This window comes from Scylla paramamosain, chromosome 28 (genome assembly GCF_035594125.1).
Source record: "Scylla paramamosain isolate STU-SP2022 chromosome 28, ASM3559412v1, whole genome shotgun sequence".
NCBI classification, from domain to species: Eukaryota; Metazoa; Arthropoda; class Malacostraca; order Decapoda; family Portunidae; genus Scylla; species Scylla paramamosain.
The window spans coordinates 11,229,486-11,250,969 of record NC_087178.1 but is presented as its reverse complement, the minus strand read 5'-3'; the positions used below and the strand labels follow the sequence as shown (position 1 = coordinate 11,250,969).

Sequence of the window (21,484 nt, the reverse complement as noted above, 5' to 3'; positions counted from 1 at the left end):
GGTCCTGTGTCCTTGTTTGTGTTTCCTCGGTTTCCTCGATATCAAGTGCCAATTATCTTCCCTTTCCCGTGTAGTATGATCGTTTGTTATTCTCCATACTTCATTCATCTTCTCCATTTCTTCTTTCTTTTTACTTATTCTACCTTCTTTTTCTTTCCTCTTCCTTATTGTTTTGTTTTGTTTTTTTCGTTTTTTCTTCTTTTTTTTTTGACAGTACAATATATTGTAGAGCGGGGTCACCAGAAATTCTAATTCTTCAAATTGGGTTAATGTAAGCAGTGGCGTTCCTCAATGTTCAATCTTAGGGCAGATCCTCTTCATAATATATATGAATGACATAGACGAAGGAATCAGAAGTAACTCTATCCTCCGTAAAGCTAAAACTAGTAATGTTAAATCCTTAGATCTGGTGTAATCTTTAAAGCAAAATGTGCAGTGTCCCTGCAATTACGTACTATCTATTTTGTAGAACATTATACATGCACGAATGTATGCAACTTTATCAATAGGTGATGAAATGAGTCGAATAAGAATGCAGTTATGGATCAAACTTATATGAAGGATTGATATTTATTTTCTGGCAACAGATGCACATTTAAGAAAAATTTGTGAATGTTTATACGAGTGTTTCTTTCAGCCTGTTGTATTCTCTTCTTGCTCACTGTTATGCCCACCTTGTCTGTATCTTCACTGTATTATGTTGATGTTCACACATAATGCCATTAACGCTATTAACACATAAGATTATATTATTCAAAGAATTTGATGAACATAATTGTATGAATAAATGAAATAAAAGGGAAAAAAATGCATAAGTATTGGACTGAAAGAATTTAGTGAGCATTACTGCACCAATACATCGGGAGGGGCGCGTATTCATTGTGGTTGTAAAGCGTGAGGTAGGGCAGACTATGTTAGGAAGTGTGCTAAAAACCAGTCGAAAGAGCAATGTTTGTAATAACTGTAGAGATCTTTACGAAGGTGGTCAAGCACGTGTCCAAGGCAAAAATAAATTAGAAGCCATCAGGGTCCTGCTTAGTAGACGTTATACTAAGGGACTGGCACCTTAGTAGGCCTTTTATTCTATTTTCTGTTGCCCTTGTCCAGTGAATAATTAATAAGAAATCCATTTATCTTTTGCATTCATGCGTTACGGTATAACTATTTTTCAATATCTACAGGAATGAAGCTGTTCCTTACTAACACAAAACTAAAGGAATGGTAACGAAACCCCTACAGAAGATAAAGTGATGAAGGGATAAACTTTTCTTCAACATGCTAAGAAGTGAAACTATCCATTACTAAGACATAACTGAAGGAATGGTAACGAAACGCCTACAAAAGGTAGTAATGAAGGAGTGAACAAAGAGGGAAATGAGAGAGTGTGTCCACGGAATGCCAGGAGCAGTGAAGAAGTGATTTCCAAGCCACTTGCCACTCCCGGAATGCCTGAGAGTGGCAGGGAAGCGATTGTAGGAGGGGCAAAGTGACAGAAAGTGGCAAGGAAGTGGCTGTGTGAATGACGGTGTGCCTGAGAGAATGAGTGACAGGGAGGAGGGGCGCGGGAGGGGAGAGGCGAAAACACAATGGCGTGCAAGAATTATGTGCTCAGATGATACACTTGCACACGTGAATTAATGTACTTATTTCGCTGAAGGCAACACATGGTAAGAGAGAGATGGTAATTGATACATGAAGATTACAAAACAATAACTAACGAAAAAAAAAAAAAGCGTAGTCTCATAAATTGTTACATTTACTTCTCGTCATACTACAATAGAACAATGAGATCGTAAAATGACTCATATTATTCTCTCATTGCATTTGACGCTGATCATTTCACGTTTCACATTGACTTATAGAAAGCAAATGAGTGATGAGACTAGCGCATATGACATTGACCAAAGGGAGAATGGCGAGAACTGTTCTTGGAAAGGGAGGGAGAGTGACAGAGGTTGACTGCTCATAACATGGGGATGAGAGGGACGATCCGGCCAGAAGATGACTGGTGGGACAAGCGATGGCGGTGCCGCGGACAGGGAAGGGACTAGTTAATCATGGAGTGGCAGGGGCGCTGATGTGACTGACCTGGAAAACCTCTCTCTTGCAATACATGAAGTTTGCTTTACGAAAAATTCGAAAAAAAATATTGATGTTAATAAACCTTGATGGAAAGCAATCGTGTCACTAGAATCGACCTTTGATTTACCACAGGTGAGTGTTCCTGGGTTGGGAATAAAGAACATCAAAGCTGATTTACTCCCAAAGTCTGTGTGATTTCAAGCACTGGGTGAATGTATATTAATTGGGACAGGTGCCATTCAGGTGAAATCCCTACACATGGAGGAGGGACTGACAGCCTCGGCCAGTGACCCTCAGTCAGGAACCGCAGATTACTGCCAGGCCTGCCACGCCAGTTTTAGTTTATCACATACTAGAAAAAAAAAATCTCGTTTCTCTTTACTTTTTTATAGACAATATTTGGCTTTATAGCAATAACTCAGTATGTTTATGCAATATATTTATTTACCTATTTGTTTATTCACTTAGTAATTTGCTTGCTTTATTAATTTTCACATTTATTTACATCGTGGCGGGATGCTTTAACAAAACTATAGAAATTTTACAACTCCCTTCCTTTTTAGTGCGAATAAACGAATGCATATGATAATTTTCTTATTGGCGCTATCATTTATGACAAAAGAGTATAAAAAAAGCAACATTTAAACAGTATCACACCTTAATGGATAAAACATACAGCCTCTGAATTCTACTACTCTTCACACACACACACACACACACACACACACACACGCACACGCACACGCACACAAAGAGGTAATGAGGAGCAGTTTCTCCAGCTATTGGCGTCGATGAAGATTTTGGTAAGTACATGTCGATTAGATGATGTCCTGTGACTCCTGCGTCATGGTAGTGCTGGGAAAGGAAAGGCTAAGGGGAGACTAACAAAACTGTGGTGTCAAACTTCCTGGATTATCAGCAGTTGTTGCTTGTCTGTCTGTTTGTTTTGGTTTACATGTGTATCTGTTTGTCTCTGTCTTTCTGTGTCTCTTTCCTTCTCTATCTTTCTTTCTGTTACTCTCTCTCTCTCTCTCTCTCTCTCTCTCTCTCTCTCTCTCTCTCTCTCTCTCTCTCTCTCTCTCTCTCTCTCTCTCTCTCTCTCTCTCTCTCTCTCTCGTGAAAATGACGCTAATTGCAAGGAGCGGCCCGTTACTTTTTCTCTACCTATTTTTCCATGATTGCCAAGCGGAGTTCATCAGTGCAGGCTGGAAAATTTAAGCAACCGGTACTTTTTATTTTTATTCTTGTCTCAGTGCACAGTTTGAAACCCCTCTTCCAAAACTCGTACATCTGCTTTATTGATGCATTTCACGGAGAGAGAGAGAGAGAGAGAGAGAGAGAGAGAGAGAGAGAGAGAGAGAGAGAGAGAGAGAGAGAGAGAGAGAGGAGGAAGTAACGTTCCAACATTTTTTCTTCCACTGTTTACATTCACATACCTAACTATCTTTTATATATATACAATGTCTCGTAATAGTTGAAAGCCGCGGTCTCAGTGTTGCCTTCCCTTGTTACTTTATTTTGAGAATGTTGGAGTGCGTGGTAGTATTCTGTTTGTCTTGCAATGATAGTGTTGTCGAAAGGTGCCTCCTGTCATTGCCCTGCCAGAGTTCGCCAGTTTCAGTGCCAGTATTAGCACGTCGTTCCTTGTTCTTCACTGCAAGGGTGTTTTTCTTCAGTGAAGTGTTCTGTTTATTAGATAATGAGTTTGTTTCATTTTTTTTTATATGACAAAAAAATCATTTTTGGACAAAATTCGTGTGTGTAGTAGTAGTAGTAGTAGTAGTAGTAGTAGTAGTAGTAGTAGTGGTAATAGTAGTAGTACTAGTAGTAGCAGTAGTAGTAGTAGTTGTGGTAGTAGTAGTAGTAGTAGTAGTAGTAGTAGTAGTAGTAGTAGTAGTAGTTTATCGTTTGAGTTTGTTTTAAAGTAGGATCATTGTTCTTGGTACAGGACTAACTAATGTGTAATAATGGGAATCATTCTACAGAAGTATCTGCAACTGTAATTAATAGCTGTATTCAATTTATAGTCAATAAACTCATCTGCCTCTGTGTGTGTGTGTGTGTGTGTGTGTGTGTGTGTGTGTGTGTGTGTGTGTGTGTGTGTGTGTGTGTGTGTGTGTGTGTGTGTGCGCGCGCGCTTTGTATATCGACTACTGGAGGACTTTTGTTATGTGTTGTAAGGAAGTCGTAAACGCGTCTCCAAGTCTCGAGTGAGCGGCGTTGGCTGGTGGCGGTGGGTGGGCGCTGCTTGCGTGTCATTTAGGCCAGTGATGAAGTGCGTCGCAGAGTCCTTGACAGCGCGCTCTCAGAATCTCCTTTGTAATTTACTGCGTGTCATGGGCTCATTACCCTCCGTGATAACCGTAACTGGTAATTGTAGGTATGTTACGACCTTATAACAATGTTTCTCTAACGTCGGAAACCTAACTACAGCCTTCCAGGAGCCGTGCCTTCGTGATGGTGAAGATCTTGTAACTATTATCTCCTCATGACTGTCATCTAGAGATGTCTGACTGAATCCTGAAGCTGATTTGTGATAACTTCTGGCACGTTTTCCACTCCGCAGGCACAGGCGTGTGGCAGATAAAGCCGAGGAACAACACGGTGGAGGAAGGTCGTGCTGTCCGTCTAACTTGCCACATGGCCTCCTTACCCGTGGCCTCCTACATCTGGCTCAAAGACGATGCCGCACTGGCGGTAAACAAATCCAGGTGAGCTAAACTGACGTGCATTCTTTCTTTTGTGTGTTTGTGCAAAGTTCCTTTTTGGCGTTTTCTAATTGTGCACCGCCGGCTGTCAATTAGACTGAATGCTTTAAAGTGTGATTGATTGACTTGGTAGCAACGATTTTACAGCTGAGAAGTTGTAAATACCAAGTTTCGCCTTTTGTTCATCTTAAGACTTTAGTTGTAAGCGAGGCTGTTGTGGAGCGTTCATAGGCTTAATCATACACAATGCTTCCTCGGCCATAAGCCTTTAAATCTTTAGAACTTTCTCCTCTTACTTAAGTGTTTTTAGAATAGGAAATACATCGTTCTCATGTTAAAATGTAACGAAAGCAATGACTGTAATAATTATGGGCTCTGTTAACATCTGTTGCCTGCTTTTTGCATCACCGCCATGAAACCGAAATAAACCCAGAAGATAGAAAGAGTACACAGAGCTTTTTGGTTTGTACCTCAGCTACATATTTCTTAAATAATGCTGATTCTGTAGCGTTCTTGACTCTCACTGACCTTTGTACTGCATCAACTACAATATGTAATAGTCTCATAGTCTCACAGAAGTTTTGAAAAGCTACGGGCATCAGTACTGTAGAGGTTCAGCGCAATCCGCTTCAGCAACATCAGGAACACAAAATAAAGTACCGTAATCTGTAGAACATCGCGAAAGTTGCGTCATTATTCTCCACCAGAGGGAAGGTTACTCGTGTCGTGACCGAGATCTTCCACGGATTTGTACTATTGCATCCTTCCTACTTTACTTCTTTCTTCTTTCCTATTTTGTTTTCTTGTTTTCTCATTTTCTTCTTTTTTTTTCTGTTCTTAGTTAATGTAGTATTTTTATAGGGTTAGCACACTCGTAAAGTGACAGCTGCTAGAGCAGCTGTCATGCAGTTTCGGAGGTTTTTAGCATTACATAAACGTGACTCTTTACATAACAATACATATTTATCTACAGAGCTGACGCCATCATCTCCTTTCTGATATTTATACCGTAATAATTGTTTCGCGCGCCTCATTGTAACCACGTATTTAATTCTGATGTTTGGTAGTTTCTGGTGTGTGTGTGTCGGCAGTGAATTAGTACTAGGGTGTTCGAAGTGCCACACTTAGTGTCTCGAAAACTCATTACTGGTTCGGTGTGAACCAGTAGTAGGGTCGTGCGAGGTCATGTAAGCGCGGCCAGCTGACACTTCTGGGAAGTTGTGCCGTGTTGTTCCAGTTGGTGCTTTTGAGGGTTGGACCTCCCTAGACTGTACTGATAAGTATACCGATACTTTCATTAATGTTGTGTCCTCAAAGTTAGCTGATACATTCAAACTATGGGTGCGTTGTGAGCAAGTGTCGGGTAGCTATGAGAGGTTAGCGGAACTGGCTATCTTGGAGAATTTTATGGCGAAAATTGACCTAGAGTTCCAGACTTACTGACTTTGCAGACAAGGGGGTTAGAACAGCCGCTCAAGCTGTTGTGTATGCTGATGACTGGTATCTGTTTCCTGGTCTAATAAAAAATAAAAGTAACTTTGTCTCCAAGACCGTTCCCAGCCCACTATGTAATTTCCCCCTCAAAGCTTCAAACAGAAAACCTGTAAGCCGAGTAAGTCTCCTTGTGTCTCACAACACAAATACACCACCACTCACATATCTCCACACGTTCCCTGACAAGCACATATTGTCACAGACTTGACCATAGATAGGTGATACAAAAAAATCTGGTCGTGCAATCGATTCATTTTGCGTCTATTTTCTTCATTTCCTAACCCCGTCATCATAAGAGCCACCTATTTCTGATGAAAGATTATCTTCTCTTTCTCCCCCCTGAGACTATTGCTCTTTCAAGAAGGTTGTGAGAAGGAGGCTGTTGCTTCTTTGGAATCCACTGTTTCCGGAGGTGTGGTGCAGGCGGTTACAAGTGATATTGCCCCCTGATTATTCCTATTCTCCCTACTCTATTTTGGTGAAGGTCATTACTTCCCAGTACTCTGTAAAGATCCTACAAGATACTGCATCTTCGATCTCTCTATGAGTGAGACTTAACCATATTTGTTGTGGCAGTTCTGACTAAATCTTAATCAACTACATCACTTCAACTATTTCTTTGTTTTATACCTGTGGTCCCTCATGCTAATGATTCTTGTGATACTTCCGCCACGGTTGATGTCTCTTGCAATTCCAGTGATCTTTCAACCTCGACAGACGCCAGTGTCTCGTTGTCTCATCCCACCAAATTCTTTTAGAAGAAAACATAATTTTCTTCGTAATTTTGGAGTAACTTTTAATGTCTTCAGCTCTAATCTATAAATCGTGTAAGGTTTGTCGTCATCACCACCAGCGAGGGAGTGTAGCCCACCTTCTGTATTAGTGTTAAGAAGCGTGGTCCCGGAAATATATACTAGCGCAGTCCTCGGGAGTAACTGAAGACAAGACATTATTTTTCAGCGGCAAATTATATCAAATTATATCACCATCAAGTTGAAAGAGGAGGGTAAATATCACCTAATTTTTCTTGGGCAAAACTAAGAATAGAAGAATGGAAAGCAGTCCAAAAAAGGATTTTGTTTTATAGGTTTTGTGTGTGAATGAAGACATGCGAACATTGACTTAACATTCCGAAGTTATGTAAAGAAATGTGTATATATTTTTGCAAGTTATAATCTCCACCCGTATTGTGATAAATTAATGCTAGCAATGCAGCTCTCTGCTGGTATATTACTATTAGTTTGTATAGTTGACAACACAGATAAAATCCGAATGCCGGTGGTGACGCTATACCCTAAATCGCCCACCGAACTGTACGCGAACTGGACCCTCGTGGAGTGCAAGACAAGATGTCCCATCATGCAGCAGAACATTCAGTGGAAGAGGAAAAGAAAACACTACCATCTGGAGGAGTTCTTGCAGCCAAACGTCACGGAGTACACCATTAATAGTAAGACTGTGTTGAAGCTTGATGACTTACTACTTGTGATGTCGACATTCAGATCATACTATTAACAGTTTATATAGACTTGACTTGGAGTGAGATCATATTAGTATCAGTTTGTATAGAACCAATGGGGAGTGAGTCTTGCAGCCCCTTAGTCCTCATTAGGTGAGACAGATGTTTTGGACACCCCATACAAGTGCTCCTTAACATTCCAAGCTTATCTCGTAAAGCAGAGACAGTCCCCCACCTGGTGTAGTTGGCTTTGGTCTGCCTCTTCTTCTATCGACCATTTATTTTTCACACATCAAACACAAGCACACTTGTTGGCCTGTACTTCGCTAATTTTATATTTGCTGATTTTTTTTTTTTTCTTTTTCTCATAATTACTGAAGATGTGTGTGTAGTTTTTCGTTGCACTTCATCATGTAGTCACAATTTTTAGACTTGCATTTGTACAATATTTGGAGGTAAAGTAAGCTCTTACACAGTTCGAATGTGTCTCTCTTTTTTTTTTTTTTTTTTAGTCCTTAACCATTCATGTCTAGTACTTTACAGCTCAAGGTGCGAGCGAATGGTTAGAGTAACAATGGCTCCGTGCTTGTATCTAGCCAAAAATATATTTGAATTAATGTATAACAATGATGTACTCGTATCTACATGCAGGAAAGGGAAAGAATTGTCCTGCCACCCTCTCTATCTTCATGTCTCTCCTCTCTCGGGAGATAGTCATTGAATATGGAATGTTATCAGATATGAATGGTTTCAATTTACTGAAGAATCGATGTTATTTTTCGTTCTGGCAGATCTGCAGCCAAACAAATCTTACAAAGTGAGAGTCCTGTTGGCTACCAGTGCTGGCTACCCAGAACACATGATTCGGCTGCCCTGGTACACCGTCAGGATGCCACGCAGCAGCTCTGACTTGCCACGGGATAATGTCTTCCTCATCGTTCATCTCTCCACTTGCAGCCAGAGGCCCACCGAGGTCTTGGTGAGTGCCGTTGTTGAACAACAAACGCCCTCTCGAAGTGATAGCTTTCGTCTTCAATAGTGTGAAGAGGTGTACTTAAGCGGCTATTTAACAACACTGTCATAGTTAACACTTCAAGTAAAATCTTCAGTTTCTTAGGAGCCTTTCCAGGATTCTGTGACTTGCACTCACTATTTCTACATTATCACATTAATGATACTCAGGATTTATGAATCTTATTTTTGCCACAGGTAAATTGGACGCTGGACGCCTCACTGCAGAAGGATCTTGCCAATTATCATGTGTTGTATAACACCTCCACCTCTGTCTGGCAAAAAGAACTCCCAACGACCGAAACTTCCCTAACACTCACAGATCTAGGTAACTGTGATAGAAATTAATGAAATCAGTGAAAGATAACAGTGCCCTTGTACATTTTTCTATATCCATGATAATTTGTTTGAATTTTCATATACTTAACTATACTGAACCGCTGCTATATGTGTCATGTCTCTTATCCTAAAGTTCCGAGAACGTGTTACGGCGTGAAGGTCCGAGCCACCTACAGCACCGGGCGAAACAGCACCGAGTCTTACCTGAAGACCATCTGCACACTGCCACAGCCTCCCCACATCCTCTCCCAACACTCCAACACCAACAGGATCAAAGTGAACAAGCTCAGGGTTAGTGTTTATTCCCAGTTCTTTTTACAATCTGTTTTATAACTCTTTCTGTGAAATATGTACGCCAATGTCTATCTATAAGACTGTCACATGATCAGCTGATCTTTATACTTATAGTCAAAATTGATAATTGAGGCTTTGTTTTATTAAGGTATATATATTTTTTTTAACTGCTACATCATCTCTATCATCATCACCACTATTATCATCATCATGACCACCAGCACTGCCGCTATCATCATCATCATCATCATCATCATCATCATCATCATCATCATCATCATCATCATTCCACCTTCCCTGCACTGGACAACTCCTGGGCATTACCGTAGCATTTACATATTAGTATCATGACCTAGTATCTCATCATGCATACTACTTCATATTGTTCAGTGTGACATTTAGCATTGCTCTTATATCAATTTTAAGTGTTTTTTTTTTTTTTTTTTTTTGGTCTAGAACACAAATCTTTTTTTTTTTTCACAGATCATTTTGTTCACAATATCAATTTTCATGTGTATCTTACATTTCCAAGGCCAAGAGGTCGAATTAGGCGGTAAACTTATGATAAAGCTTAATTTTCTGCATTAGATTTGAGGAACGAAAAAAAAAAAAAAATGTGAGAAAAGTATTACCCTTCATGCTAAGTCCACCTTCCATCACAGACCAAGGTGCTGAACACTACCAGCATGCGCATCACCTGGAAACACACGCCGCGGAAGATCCAGGTCGACTTCTACACCATTAGGGTCGAGAACGTTGAATCAGACCCGAACAGCCAAACGGAAACACCCGAAGACAAGCGGAGTGAGGTGAAGGGGACGCATTTGGAGGCCGCGGGAAGAGGTCCTCGCAGCCCACAGCCGACGAAATACGAAGATTCCCGAGACACGGCTAATATAAAAATATGTACATTTGGTGACGTAAATATGTAACATGATGAATATATAGTTAGTTATGGTATCCAAACTGTGCTTCTCTCTCTCTGTGTGTGTGTGTGTGTGTGTGTGTGTGTGTTGATAAGGAGTCCCACACCATGACACACACACACACACACACACACACACATACAAATCCCTGCAATCGCTCGCTAACACTGCACGCTATACGCTCCTACAGGACCATGAGGTCAAGCTGTACCGAGTCACCAACCGGAAGCTGACGGTGACGAGCCTGAAGCAGGACCACAACTACAAGGTCACCGTCACGGCCTCCACCACCACCCTCACAGGTCACTCCGCCACCACCTACGTCACTCCAGATGAAGGAGGTAAGCACCGCGATTTTAATGCTCAGGACACTGTTAGGAGTGTGGCTTTACTAAATAAAATGAAAAATTAATAAAAATAATAATAAAAACACCATCACCACCACCGCCACCGCCACCACCACCACCACCAACAACAACAGCAATGATAAAATAAATATAAGTTTCATGTGAATAGAGTGAATTTATACAGTGCTCCTTTGTGTTATCTAAAAGTTTAACAAAAATTTAATGCCATTTTATTTGACTCATATAATGTGCATCATGTTTAGCATATTTAAGAAGCAAACCCCCCTGATGTCATCCATTGCTTGAGAACCATGAAAAATGTAAAACAATAAAAAAAAGCCTCTAAATCTCCATTCCCCATTCAGTTCCCACGGCGCCGCTGAACGTGACGTGGGTTCCTGCAAGCCCGAAAGATGCCGTTCTCACCTGGAGCCCTCCACGCCTCATCAACGGCCGTTTAGTGCACTACCTGGTGAAATTTTCTCACGATCAGTGTATCATTAAAATGATATGTTAACCATCTATTATTTATTTATACAATATATTTTTGTTATCTGTGTTAAAGAAAATGTAAGTTGTGTTTTGTTGGAATGGGAGAAGTTTGGTACGCTTCTTTGTGGTGTTTTGTTTCACCCACTACCTGTGAACATGGTCGGCCTGGCGGGTTGTCTAAGCCGGCCCACCAATGTACTGTGGGTTGTTGTGTTGGGTGGTCATCTGTGCTACAGGTTAGTTGTGTTTATTTATATACCTTGTGCTGTGAATTAGTATACTGTGGTGAAGATTACAAGCAAAGGATGTGTTTAGTAGCTAAGGTAATACAAGTGATATTATTGTTTGCCAGACGGAGAATGTAGGGACGCCCTGGACCTCGTGTCGGTTGGTGTGTTGGTTGGTCCTCCGTGCTACAGGTTAGTTGTGTTTATTTACCTGCCATGTGCTGTGATTAGTATAATTTGGTGAAGGTTACAAATAGAGGATGTATTAGTAAGATAGGGTAATGTACAAGGGATATATTGTTGCCAGACAGAGTTGTGAGGACGCCCTGGACTGGATGATAGTTGGGGTGACATGTCAGGTGTGCTACGGGGATTCGAAGAGCGTCAGTGTGGGCCACTGAAGTGAGTACATTATGGGAATTTATTGTGTATTATGAGTGATATACAAGTGAAGTTAGTTGGATTTTGTATACTGATTGTTGCTTTATTTTTATATTTGGGATATGATTGTAACGGATGTCAGAATCTCTACATGAAGTGTTATTTTCTTGGTACCATTGTGAGGGATTGAACTGGGTGTACTATGATATGTGGATGTGTATTGATTTGCCCATGTTTGCAGGTCGAAACACTTCAAGCAATAAACACCTGTTACGATTTGTGGTTTATTACACATTTGGAATCCCCAACATTTCGACTTCAACCACAATGGGCTGGCAAGAGGAGATGGAATTGTTAAAGAGGAAGAGGGCCATTGCCAAGGGGAAATTCACAAGAAAGGTGACCCTGCTGGATGAGGGTGTACGGGAAGGTGAGCCAGTATCAGTATTGAAGAATAACTATGAACAGATTTCTGAGGCCTTTCAACACCTAGAAGACAGTAATGATGTGATATTAAAATATGTGTGTGATAATAAATTAGAAGACAAGTTAGTTAAGGAGGCTGAAGAATACATGCTAGATTGTGAAAGAATCATGAAGAAAAGACTAACAGAAATTAGTAACATTGAAAACATACAGAACAGTGTCAAGCCTAAAGTGAAGATAAAGGCATTTGAGCCTCCTAAATTTGATGGGAATTTAAGAGAGTACCCTCGTTTTAAGGAGGACTTTAAAAATTTAGTCAAAAGTGTGTATGGTGAAGATGCGTATGCATTGAAAATGTGTCTCAGTGGTGATGCCCTTCAGACTGTCAGAGGTGCAGAAGGTAATTATGAAGAAATGTTTGAAAGGTTAGATGACAAGTTTGGAAATGCAAGAAAGGTGGTGGACTTGGTAATAAGTGACCTTAGGGCTTTGAAAAGGATCAATGAAGGTGATACCAAAGGATTTATAAGGATGGTGGATCAGGTGGAACAGTGTTGGCTAGATTTGAAAAAATATAAACTTGAATGAGGAACTTAATACTGCTAATGTAGTCAGTCATATTGAGAAGGTGTTGCCCACACTTCAGAAGAGGGAGTGGGTAATAAAGGCAGAAGAGGTATCTGCTACTAGTGATCTCTTTCCCACTTTATTGAAATTTCTGCAAAGGGAGAGAAAGGTATTGGAGTATATGAATTCTAGTGTCAGATCTACTGGCGGTGATAGAAGTTCAGTACATCATGTAAATAATTCAGCTGACAAGGTCATGGAGTCAGATCTGGTAATACTAATAAAACAGATGAAGGAAGAGCAACAACTAAAGAATAAAGAGTTAGAGTCATGTATTGTAAATTTGACGGAGATGGTGAAAGGTACCCACTTGAAGACTGGAAATAATGAGGGAGGATGCTGGATTCACAATTCCAGGAACCATGATACTCTTGATTGTTATAAATTTAAGAATCTCAGCAACAAGGAGAGGTTTGAGTTAGCTAGAAGCAATGGAATATGTTTTAAATGCTTAAAGGGATATCATCAGGCATGGAATTGTGTGATGTCAGGATCAGGGGTCAAGGTGTGTGTAACCGTCATCATCATCCACTGGTGCATTTTGAACAGGAAGAAGGTGCTAGTCATAATACAGTATCTGCAAACACTCTGAACACCTTATTGAATATCAGTACTGTGTACAGTAACACTCAACCTATAACAGTACTGTGGGATTCAGGTTCTGACATAACCTTGGTGACACACAGTATGGCAGAAAAACTAAGTTTGAAGGGCAAGGATGTGAATTTATCCATGATCAAGGTTGGCAATGTAATTGAACATCATTCTACCAAAGAATATTGCATACCACTGATTGATAGGACTGGGCATGTATGGGAAATTAATGCCATTGGTATAGAGGAAATATCTGCTAAAATCAATGAATTTGATGTGTCAGGAGTTAAGGAGTTATTTGTAGGAGTATCAAACCATGATATTAATCGCCCTTGTGGTGAGATTGACATGCTGATTGGGGCCAATTACAGTGAATTATTGCCTAAAGTTGTTCAGACTAATGAAGGTCTTCAATTGTTAGAGAATCCATTTGGGTTCAGTATACGTGGCAGACACAGCAAAATAACAGCCTCAGGGAGCACGACGAACCATGTGATTGTGAGAACTCACAAGGTGTCAAGCTCAATAAGCCTCAATGAGATCAAGGTAGAACCTACAGATAAACTTAAGTCACAATTAGATAAATTCTTTGCTTTAGAGGAGAGTGGGGTGCAGTGTGACACAAGATGCCTTAAATGCCTGTGTAAGGGTTGCCCTGTAAGTGACTGTGTCAATATTAAGGAAGAAAGGGAACTGAAATTGATTGAGGAGGGATTAGTATATCATGAAGAAGGGAAGTATTGGACAGCAAGCTATCCTTGGATAAGGGACCCGAGACATCTTAAGAACAGTGTAAAAGTGGCTGTGGCTAGATTAAAAACTACAGAAAATAGACTGAAAAAATTGGATATCCAGTATGCCCAGAGTTATCACAATGAAATCAAGGACATGGTGAAAAGGGGGGTAGCGAGACAATTAAGTGAAGAGGTAATGCAGTCATACAATGGCCCAATTCACTACATTTCCCATCATGAAGTATTGAAACCAGATTCTGCTTCAACACCTCTGCGTATTGTATTTAACTCATCTTCATCATACATGGGAAAAAAACTTAATGATTTTTGGGCAAAAGGACCAGTTGTTCTTAACAACATGATTGGAGTCTTGCTAAGATTTAGACAGGAAAGGGTTGCCATAACTGGTGATATATCAAAAATGTATCATTCTGTGAAAATCAACACACTGGACCAACACACACACCGATTTCTTTGGAGAGATTTAAACAGTAACAAACCACCTGATCACTATGCCCTGACCTCAGTGACTTTCGGGGATAGGCCGAGTGGGACCATAGCTGTGCTAGCATTAAGGCATACTAGTGAAAAATTTGGTAAGGGAGATCCTGAAGTTTATAACATAATTGTAAACAACACATATGTTGATGATATTCTCTATTCCATTGATACGGTAGAAAAGGCTTTTGATTTGATACAAAGAGCAGAACATGTAATATCTCATGGAAACTTTCATGTGAAGCATTGGATAGTAAGTGGGCAACATGAGAATCATAGTATCAACATCATGGAATCTGACAATGGAGTAATTTTAGTGGGTCAAAGAATATCAAAATGGTTAAAGGAAAACTGGAATCAAGATCACTTCATGTTGATACCAGCTAACCACCCAGTTACTAGACTGTATGTGTCCAGCTTACATAGTAGAGATCATGCAGGTATTGAAACCACCTTGGCCAAGTTACAGAGTAAGTTTTGGGTGCCGGGAGCCAGGAAATTAATAAAGTCAATTAAAGATAAATGTGTCATGTAGAAAACTCTCAAAACAAACTGAGAACCAGTGTATGGGTCAGGTGTTAGAAGAAAGAATGAAGCCAACTCCACCATTCTATCATACTGCTGTCAATTTGTTTGGACCATTCGATTAAGGACACTGTTAAAAGGAGAACTCATGGTAAGGTATATGGGGTAATATTCAACTGCTTAGTTACTAGGGCAGTTTATGTAGATTTGGCAAAAGGATATAGTGCAAGTGATTTCATGGCAACTTATCAAAGATTCATCTCAGTCAGGGGTGCACCCAGAATACTGTATTCTGACAGAGGGAGCCAGCTGATAGCAGCTGGAAAGAATATTGAAAGAATTGGAAAAAATGAAAGAGTTACTTGGAAATATAATAGACCTAGTGATGCACTGTGGTACAATGGTGCCAGTGAATCCCTTATCAAATCAGTGAAAAGAAATCTTTGTATTGCAATTGGGGATTCAGTATTAACTTTTGGTGAACTTCAGACAGCCTTATTTAATGTAGCCAGTATGATGAATGAAAGACCCATAGGGGTAAAACCTTGCTTTAATTTAGAACTTGGTAATTACCTCTGCCCTAATGATCTATTGCTTGGACGAGCTAGTGTAAAATGTCCACAGGGAATATATGAATCAGATGGAGACCATAAAAAAAGATTAGAGTTTATTCAGAAAATTGTTGAATCATTTTGGAGAAAATGGCAGAGAGATTTCTTTCCAACGATGGTAGTAAGACAAAAATGGCACACCAATAGGAGAAATGTAAGAGTGGGTGATGTGGTTTTAGTTCAAGATGCTAATGCAGTTATAAGAACCTGGAAATTAGCTCAAGTAATAAAGGCAGATCCAGGTCGTGATGGTGCTGTAAGAGATGTAGACTTAAGGTATAAGATAGTCAAGGAAGGTAAAGGATATGATGGGGTGACAGACAAAGTCATGAGTAGGTCAGTGCATAGGTTAATAGTGTTATTACCTAAGGAAGAACAAGAGTGATGATGAGCGTGTAGGATCATTATAGATATGATTTATCTATGTGTACCAAAGCATTCTATGTACTACCTGTGTATATTGTATGTTCACTTTGGTCGGGGTGGAGTGTATCATTAAAATGATATGTTAACCATCTATTATTTATTTATACAATATATTTTTGTTATCTGTGTTAAAGAAAATGTAAGTTGTGTTTTGTTGGAATGGGAGAAGTTTGGTACGCTTCTTTGTGGTGTTCTGTTACACCCACTACCTGTGAACATGGTCGGCCTGGCGGGTTGTCTAAGCCGGCCCACCAATGTACTGTGGGTGGTTGTGTTGGGTGGTCATCTGTGCTACAGGTTAGTTGTGTTTATTTATATACCTTGTGCTGTGAATTAGTATACTGTGGTGAAGATTACAAGCAAAGGATGTGTTTAGTAGCTAAGGTAATACAAGTGATATTATTGTTTGCCAGACGGAGAATGTAGGGACGCCCTGGACCTCGTGTCGGTTGGTGTGTTGGTTGGTCCTCCGTGCTACAGGTTAGTTGTGTTTATTTACCTGCCATGTGCTGTGATTAGTATAATTTGGTGAAGGTTACAAATAGAGGATGTATTAGTAAGATAGGGTAATGTACAAGGGATATATTGTTGCCAGACAGAGTTGTGAGGACGCCCTGGACTGGATGATAGTTGGGGTGACATGTCAGGTGTGCTACGGGGATTCGAAGAGCGTCAGTGTGGGCCACTGAAGTGAGTACATTATGGGAATTTATTGTGTATTATGAGTGATATACAAGTGAAGTTAGTTGGATTTTGTATACTGATTGTTGCTTTATTTTTATATTTGGGATATGATTGTAACGGATGTCAGAATCTCTACATGAAGTGTTATTTTCTTGGTACCATTGTGAGGGATTGAACTGGGTGTACTATGATATGTGGATGTGTATTGATTTGCCCATGTTTGCAGGTCGAAACACTTCAAGCAATAAACACCTGTTACGATTTGTGGTTTATTACACATTTGGAATCCCCAACAATCAGCAAGAGTGGCGCAACCAGACCGTCCCTCCTGACTCCACCACCACTCAGGTTAGTCCCGCAGCTCTCCACCGACGCCCACTCACTCCTCCAGGCCACCTCTCTATCCTCCATTACCTTCCGTCCATTTCGTTTTCCTTACATGAGAGTCACAGAAAATATTAAATAAATAAATGAATGAATTGAGAACTGATTGAACATAAAAGGAAGAAGAAAAATAATTAAAAGGAGTAGGACGAGGAGAAGGGGTGAAAGGAAAACAGAGGCAGGAAAGAAGTTATATATCAACAATGACCATTAAGTAGTGGCAACTGACCGCCTACTTCACGGCTACTCTCAGATCCAGGACTTGGTCTCCAATACCAATTACACGGTGCTCATTGCTGGGAGGACAGGGAAGGGCGTGGGCGCCTCAACCACTGTCTACATCTACATCCGGGCAACCCTGGAACCCGAACTGCACAGAAATACCGAGTGTAAGTCTGCTGAGCGCTCAACTTTGTGCTTACACTCATATTCCCCCTAAACTCTCTCTCTCTCTCTCTCTCTGTTTATCTATCTCGTTTTATCTGTCTCTATCTTTGTATCTAGCTGTCTACCTACCTATATATCTATCTAGCTATCTATCTATGTCTTTATCCGTATGTATGTGTGTGGGTGTGTGTGTGTTGGTAAGGGTGCCAACATATCGCACTATTTACATTGTCAATTTATTCATGTTCATAATCTTACATGGAAATTCTGATTGTTCATTATTTTATCACTGTTTCCCTTAATTAAATAGCATATGTAGATATGCCTGTGTAACTTATGTGTTAAGTCGCTTCCGAGGCTGTGTGCCATGTACTAACTGCTTTCCCTTTCGTGTGTGTGCGCGCGCGCGCGCGCGCGTGTGTGTGTGTGTGTGTGTGTGTGTGTGTGTGGCAGCAGTGGCAGTGATCAGCGTGGTGTCCTTCCTGGTGATAGTAACCTGTGTTGTAGCAGTCTTGCTCTGCCTCAGGATCCTGCGCCTCAGAAACAACTCTCCATCAGTGTTTCAGGTGAGTGTCTTGTCCAGCTCAGTACCATTTGCGCTGCTGCTACTACTGCTGATGGTCATGATGCTGACGATGAGGAGATTAATCATAATGAACGTGCTGTATTTTTGGTTTGTTGCCTATGAATGAGATGTGAATTTGCTACAATACCAAAAAACTACCCATGAGTGATGCCTCCCCTAAGCAAGCATGATTTAAATGAATACTGAACTCAGGCACATTTTCGTCTATTAATAATTAGCTTTTGAGTGGAGGCAGATTCCAAAATAAACACTACAGAGTTCACTACAGCTGTTGATTCCCTTGCTGCCTTAATCTGCTTGTTGAGGATGAACCGGATGACCATAAACATGTGAATGGTGTGTGGTGGTGATGAAGTAGTAACTTTCAGGGTAATGGGACATGCCGCATGGTGTACGTCAATGGGGTAAAGTCCTCAGGCAGGGATCATGGAACAGAACCTGATGATTACAAGCCCATGCTAGCCACTCTACCTCCCGCCACACAGAACCAACACTGAGATACGAAGGTAAGGAAGCTTTAACCCTGCCAAAAGTAAGCCGAATGAGAGCGCATGAATCCTTAATGATGTTTTGTCCCTCTTCTTGAAACTTTTTTTGTACAGTGTAAACACCTGATAGATGTTAATTAGAAACCCAAGATATTCATCACCCCTAAAGAATTAATGACAAGTGTTAATGTTCTACAGGGAGGTCCTGGTTCGCATGACGATGGCATTGTGGCTGACAGCTTATTCGACCCCAGTGCAAAATGAACCAGGTAGCGTTTAGCTCTCACTCTTCTGCTGTTCCATACGAGTCACTCGACTAGGGGTGTGAGTGGTGCTTGATGCCACCCTTAACTTTCCCTTCACACCTCCAGGATGACGGGACAAGCGAGGGCATGGGTCCTTTGCGGGACGGTCTCAACCACCACAGGATGCTGGACATCTTGGACGACATTGACGATGTTGATGACGGCTCCAAGAGGTTGCTGCAGACCGTTTCCACAACACAAGCGGTATTTTTCAAGAATATGAAAGAATTCAACCTAAGGTCTATGTATAACTCCTCTCAGGTTGACCACCACTCCTCACCTGATGGCGCTGGGGTGGCCCCAGCAGTTTCCTCCTAGAATTGCATTCACGGGTGAAGGCACGGGTTTAGAGAGTACGAGTTGGGGGTTTGAGGAACCCCATCCAAGTAAGAAATAAATGTATATTGGGAGGGAGTTTAACTTGTGGCATGAGATTAAGATTAATACTTAACTTTGGTCAGAATTTACTTGTTGATACTAATACGAGACAGGTTCTGAACCTGGCCATCCCGATGCCACACCAAGTATTGCCCACCATCATGTGTCCGCTCTTCGTGTGATGTAAGTAATCCACTGAAATGAATTTTATCAACTGACAAAATGAAATGGGACTGAATTATATATATATATATATATATATATATATATATATATATATATATATATATATATATATATATATATATATATATATATATATATATATATATATATATATATATATATATATATATATATATATATATAGACACACACAGACACATGGGTTACACTTGTATCACACAAGCAGTTGCTCTCCATCATGGAGAGCCTTATAGGTGAAATAGACGACTTTTCAAACCAGTAAGCCAGTTATCACGCCAGGTATGGCCACTATCTTGGTTTAGAACACTTCCTGAAGGGCTAACAGCTCCTGCCAGGCGTTACGCTGCAAGCAGAGCCAAAAACTCTTATTCCAAGCATACATACATCAGTGATAGTTTTATATCTCCTACAGAAAGCAAGTCCAGAGTCGCCTCTGCTACTTTTCAATACACACGTTCTCCACAGGTCGAAACTGGAGACTTGTACAGGATGACCCAAATACGTAGAATAGCATAAGAAAATTTATTAGTTATTGGTTATACTGTAACACAGACTAGTCTGAGCTCCCTTGCTACCATTATTTCCTCGACTCCCTTATTAAAGAGAATGGGGACTTATTTTTCAGCACCACGTTTTGGGTTACATTTAGAAGGCTTCATCACCTCATGTAGATAAGCTGATTTATAGCATTGATTTATAGATGTACCGAAGTTTGACAGCCGATGGGTTGGCGATGGGCATGGATTGTTTCCCCGAGAGCAGTGTGTTCGTCCAACTATGAATAGTTTCCCAAAAAATTATCCTTGGCTATGTAAAGTGAGTAGTAGGTGCGTGGGTGTAGGACGTGATAGTTTCTCTTCCTTTGCATCCTTATGGAATTTATTTTGTTTTCCATAGAATATTTTTTATACATTATGGGAAGGGAGAAAAAAAAATATTTCCTGCAAAACCTAAACTATCATTTCCTTGTATCTCCATTACAGATGTCCCCGCGCCAGTCTGACCCAGAGGCACACCGTCTTGTATCATAGTGTTTTCATACCGTACAGTACTTCTTTCTAGGCTTAAGTTCAGTTTCACTTATTCATCATAGGTCGAATTCGTAACTTTTTCCACATAGTTGTGCTGAGTTTGGCGTCTCTGAGCAGCGTCCACGACGAGCCATGGTCTTGTGGTGGTGAGGTCCCAACGCTTGGTGGGAGGCAAGAGTTCTGACCTGGACGAATTCAAGGATGTTTTCAGGGTGACTTAAAGATGTTCCATGTTTCAAATCTCACAGAAATGCCTCATACTGTAGTTAGAATTTATTGACATGTAGCCTCATAGTATAAATATATAAAATGTCTCAGGAAAGCCAGGTTAAGAAGGATAATTACCTGGCGTAAGGGATGACTTGTTCACCTGTATTTCGTTATATATGCTGGAAAAATACTTGTTACTATTAAATCAAAGAAAATGATGCATCTTAAAACGACGGACATTCGACCAGCGCAGCCTCTCACAAGTTACTGCCAAGCACCATTCTCTTACAACCATTCCTAAACCAATAAATTGCATTTCTTTTCCTGTATCCAAGAAGAAAATGTGCACCTTGTTGCTGAACATTTCCCGCTGTATCCACACTTTGAAGACTTTCCTAACTGAACATCTGACTTCACATTCTGAGGGTTCTCTGCTCCTCGTGTAGGGACGTCTTCCCAGGAGTCGAGGATCCTGATGTACTTGAGATTTTTCTTTATTACTTAGATTTCAGAATGACTACATTTTCCTTCAAGCATGTACTCCATTTTTCTTTTCCCAATATAGCTGTGTATAATATATGGTCTAGTGGAGAGGAATGAAACTTATGTCTAAAGTGTATTAC

General features: G+C 40.5%; 2 protein-coding genes across 3 annotated transcripts in view; both read left to right on the top strand.

The window, feature by feature from the left end:
* The window catches only part of LOC135114907 (receptor-type tyrosine-protein phosphatase F-like), a 108,325-nt gene extending 97,147 nt beyond the window's left edge, over positions 1–11,178 (top strand). The window contains exons 4-9 of the mRNA XM_064031164.1: positions 8,535–8,722; positions 8,953–9,082; positions 9,227–9,384; positions 10,050–10,289; positions 10,504–10,654; positions 11,026–11,178. Of these exons, the coding sequence (XP_063887234.1) occupies positions 8,535–8,722; positions 8,953–9,082; positions 9,227–9,384; positions 10,050–10,289; positions 10,504–10,654; positions 11,026–11,177 (1,019 nt within the window). The 3' untranslated portion in view covers position 11,178. The remainder of the gene's footprint in view (positions 1–8,534; positions 8,723–8,952; positions 9,083–9,226; positions 9,385–10,049; positions 10,290–10,503; positions 10,655–11,025) is intronic.
* Positions 11,179–11,193: 15 nt separating this feature from the next.
* LOC135114906 (uncharacterized) lies at positions 11,194–16,290 on the top strand. Of its 2 annotated transcripts, none has more exons than XM_064031163.1 (4): positions 11,194–11,388; positions 11,505–11,571; positions 11,691–11,781; positions 12,002–16,290. In XM_064031163.1, the coding sequence occupies exon 4, from the start codon at positions 13,261–13,263 to the stop codon at positions 15,172–15,174; it is 1,914 nt and encodes a 637-aa protein (XP_063887233.1). In that variant the 5' UTR covers positions 11,194–11,388; positions 11,505–11,571; positions 11,691–11,781; positions 12,002–13,260; the 3' UTR covers positions 15,175–16,290. The 2 variants fall into 2 exon arrangements, with proteins under 2 accessions (XP_063887233.1, XP_063887232.1); XM_064031162.1 differs by having other exon boundaries at positions 11,687–11,781.
* Positions 16,291–21,484: the final 5,194 nt, after the last annotated feature.

Excerpts from the sequence above, each read along its gene's own strand:
- LOC135114906 (XM_064031163.1), top strand. The coding sequence starts at position 13,261 with ATGCTTAAAGGGATATCATCAGGCATGGAATTGTGTGATGTCAGGATC.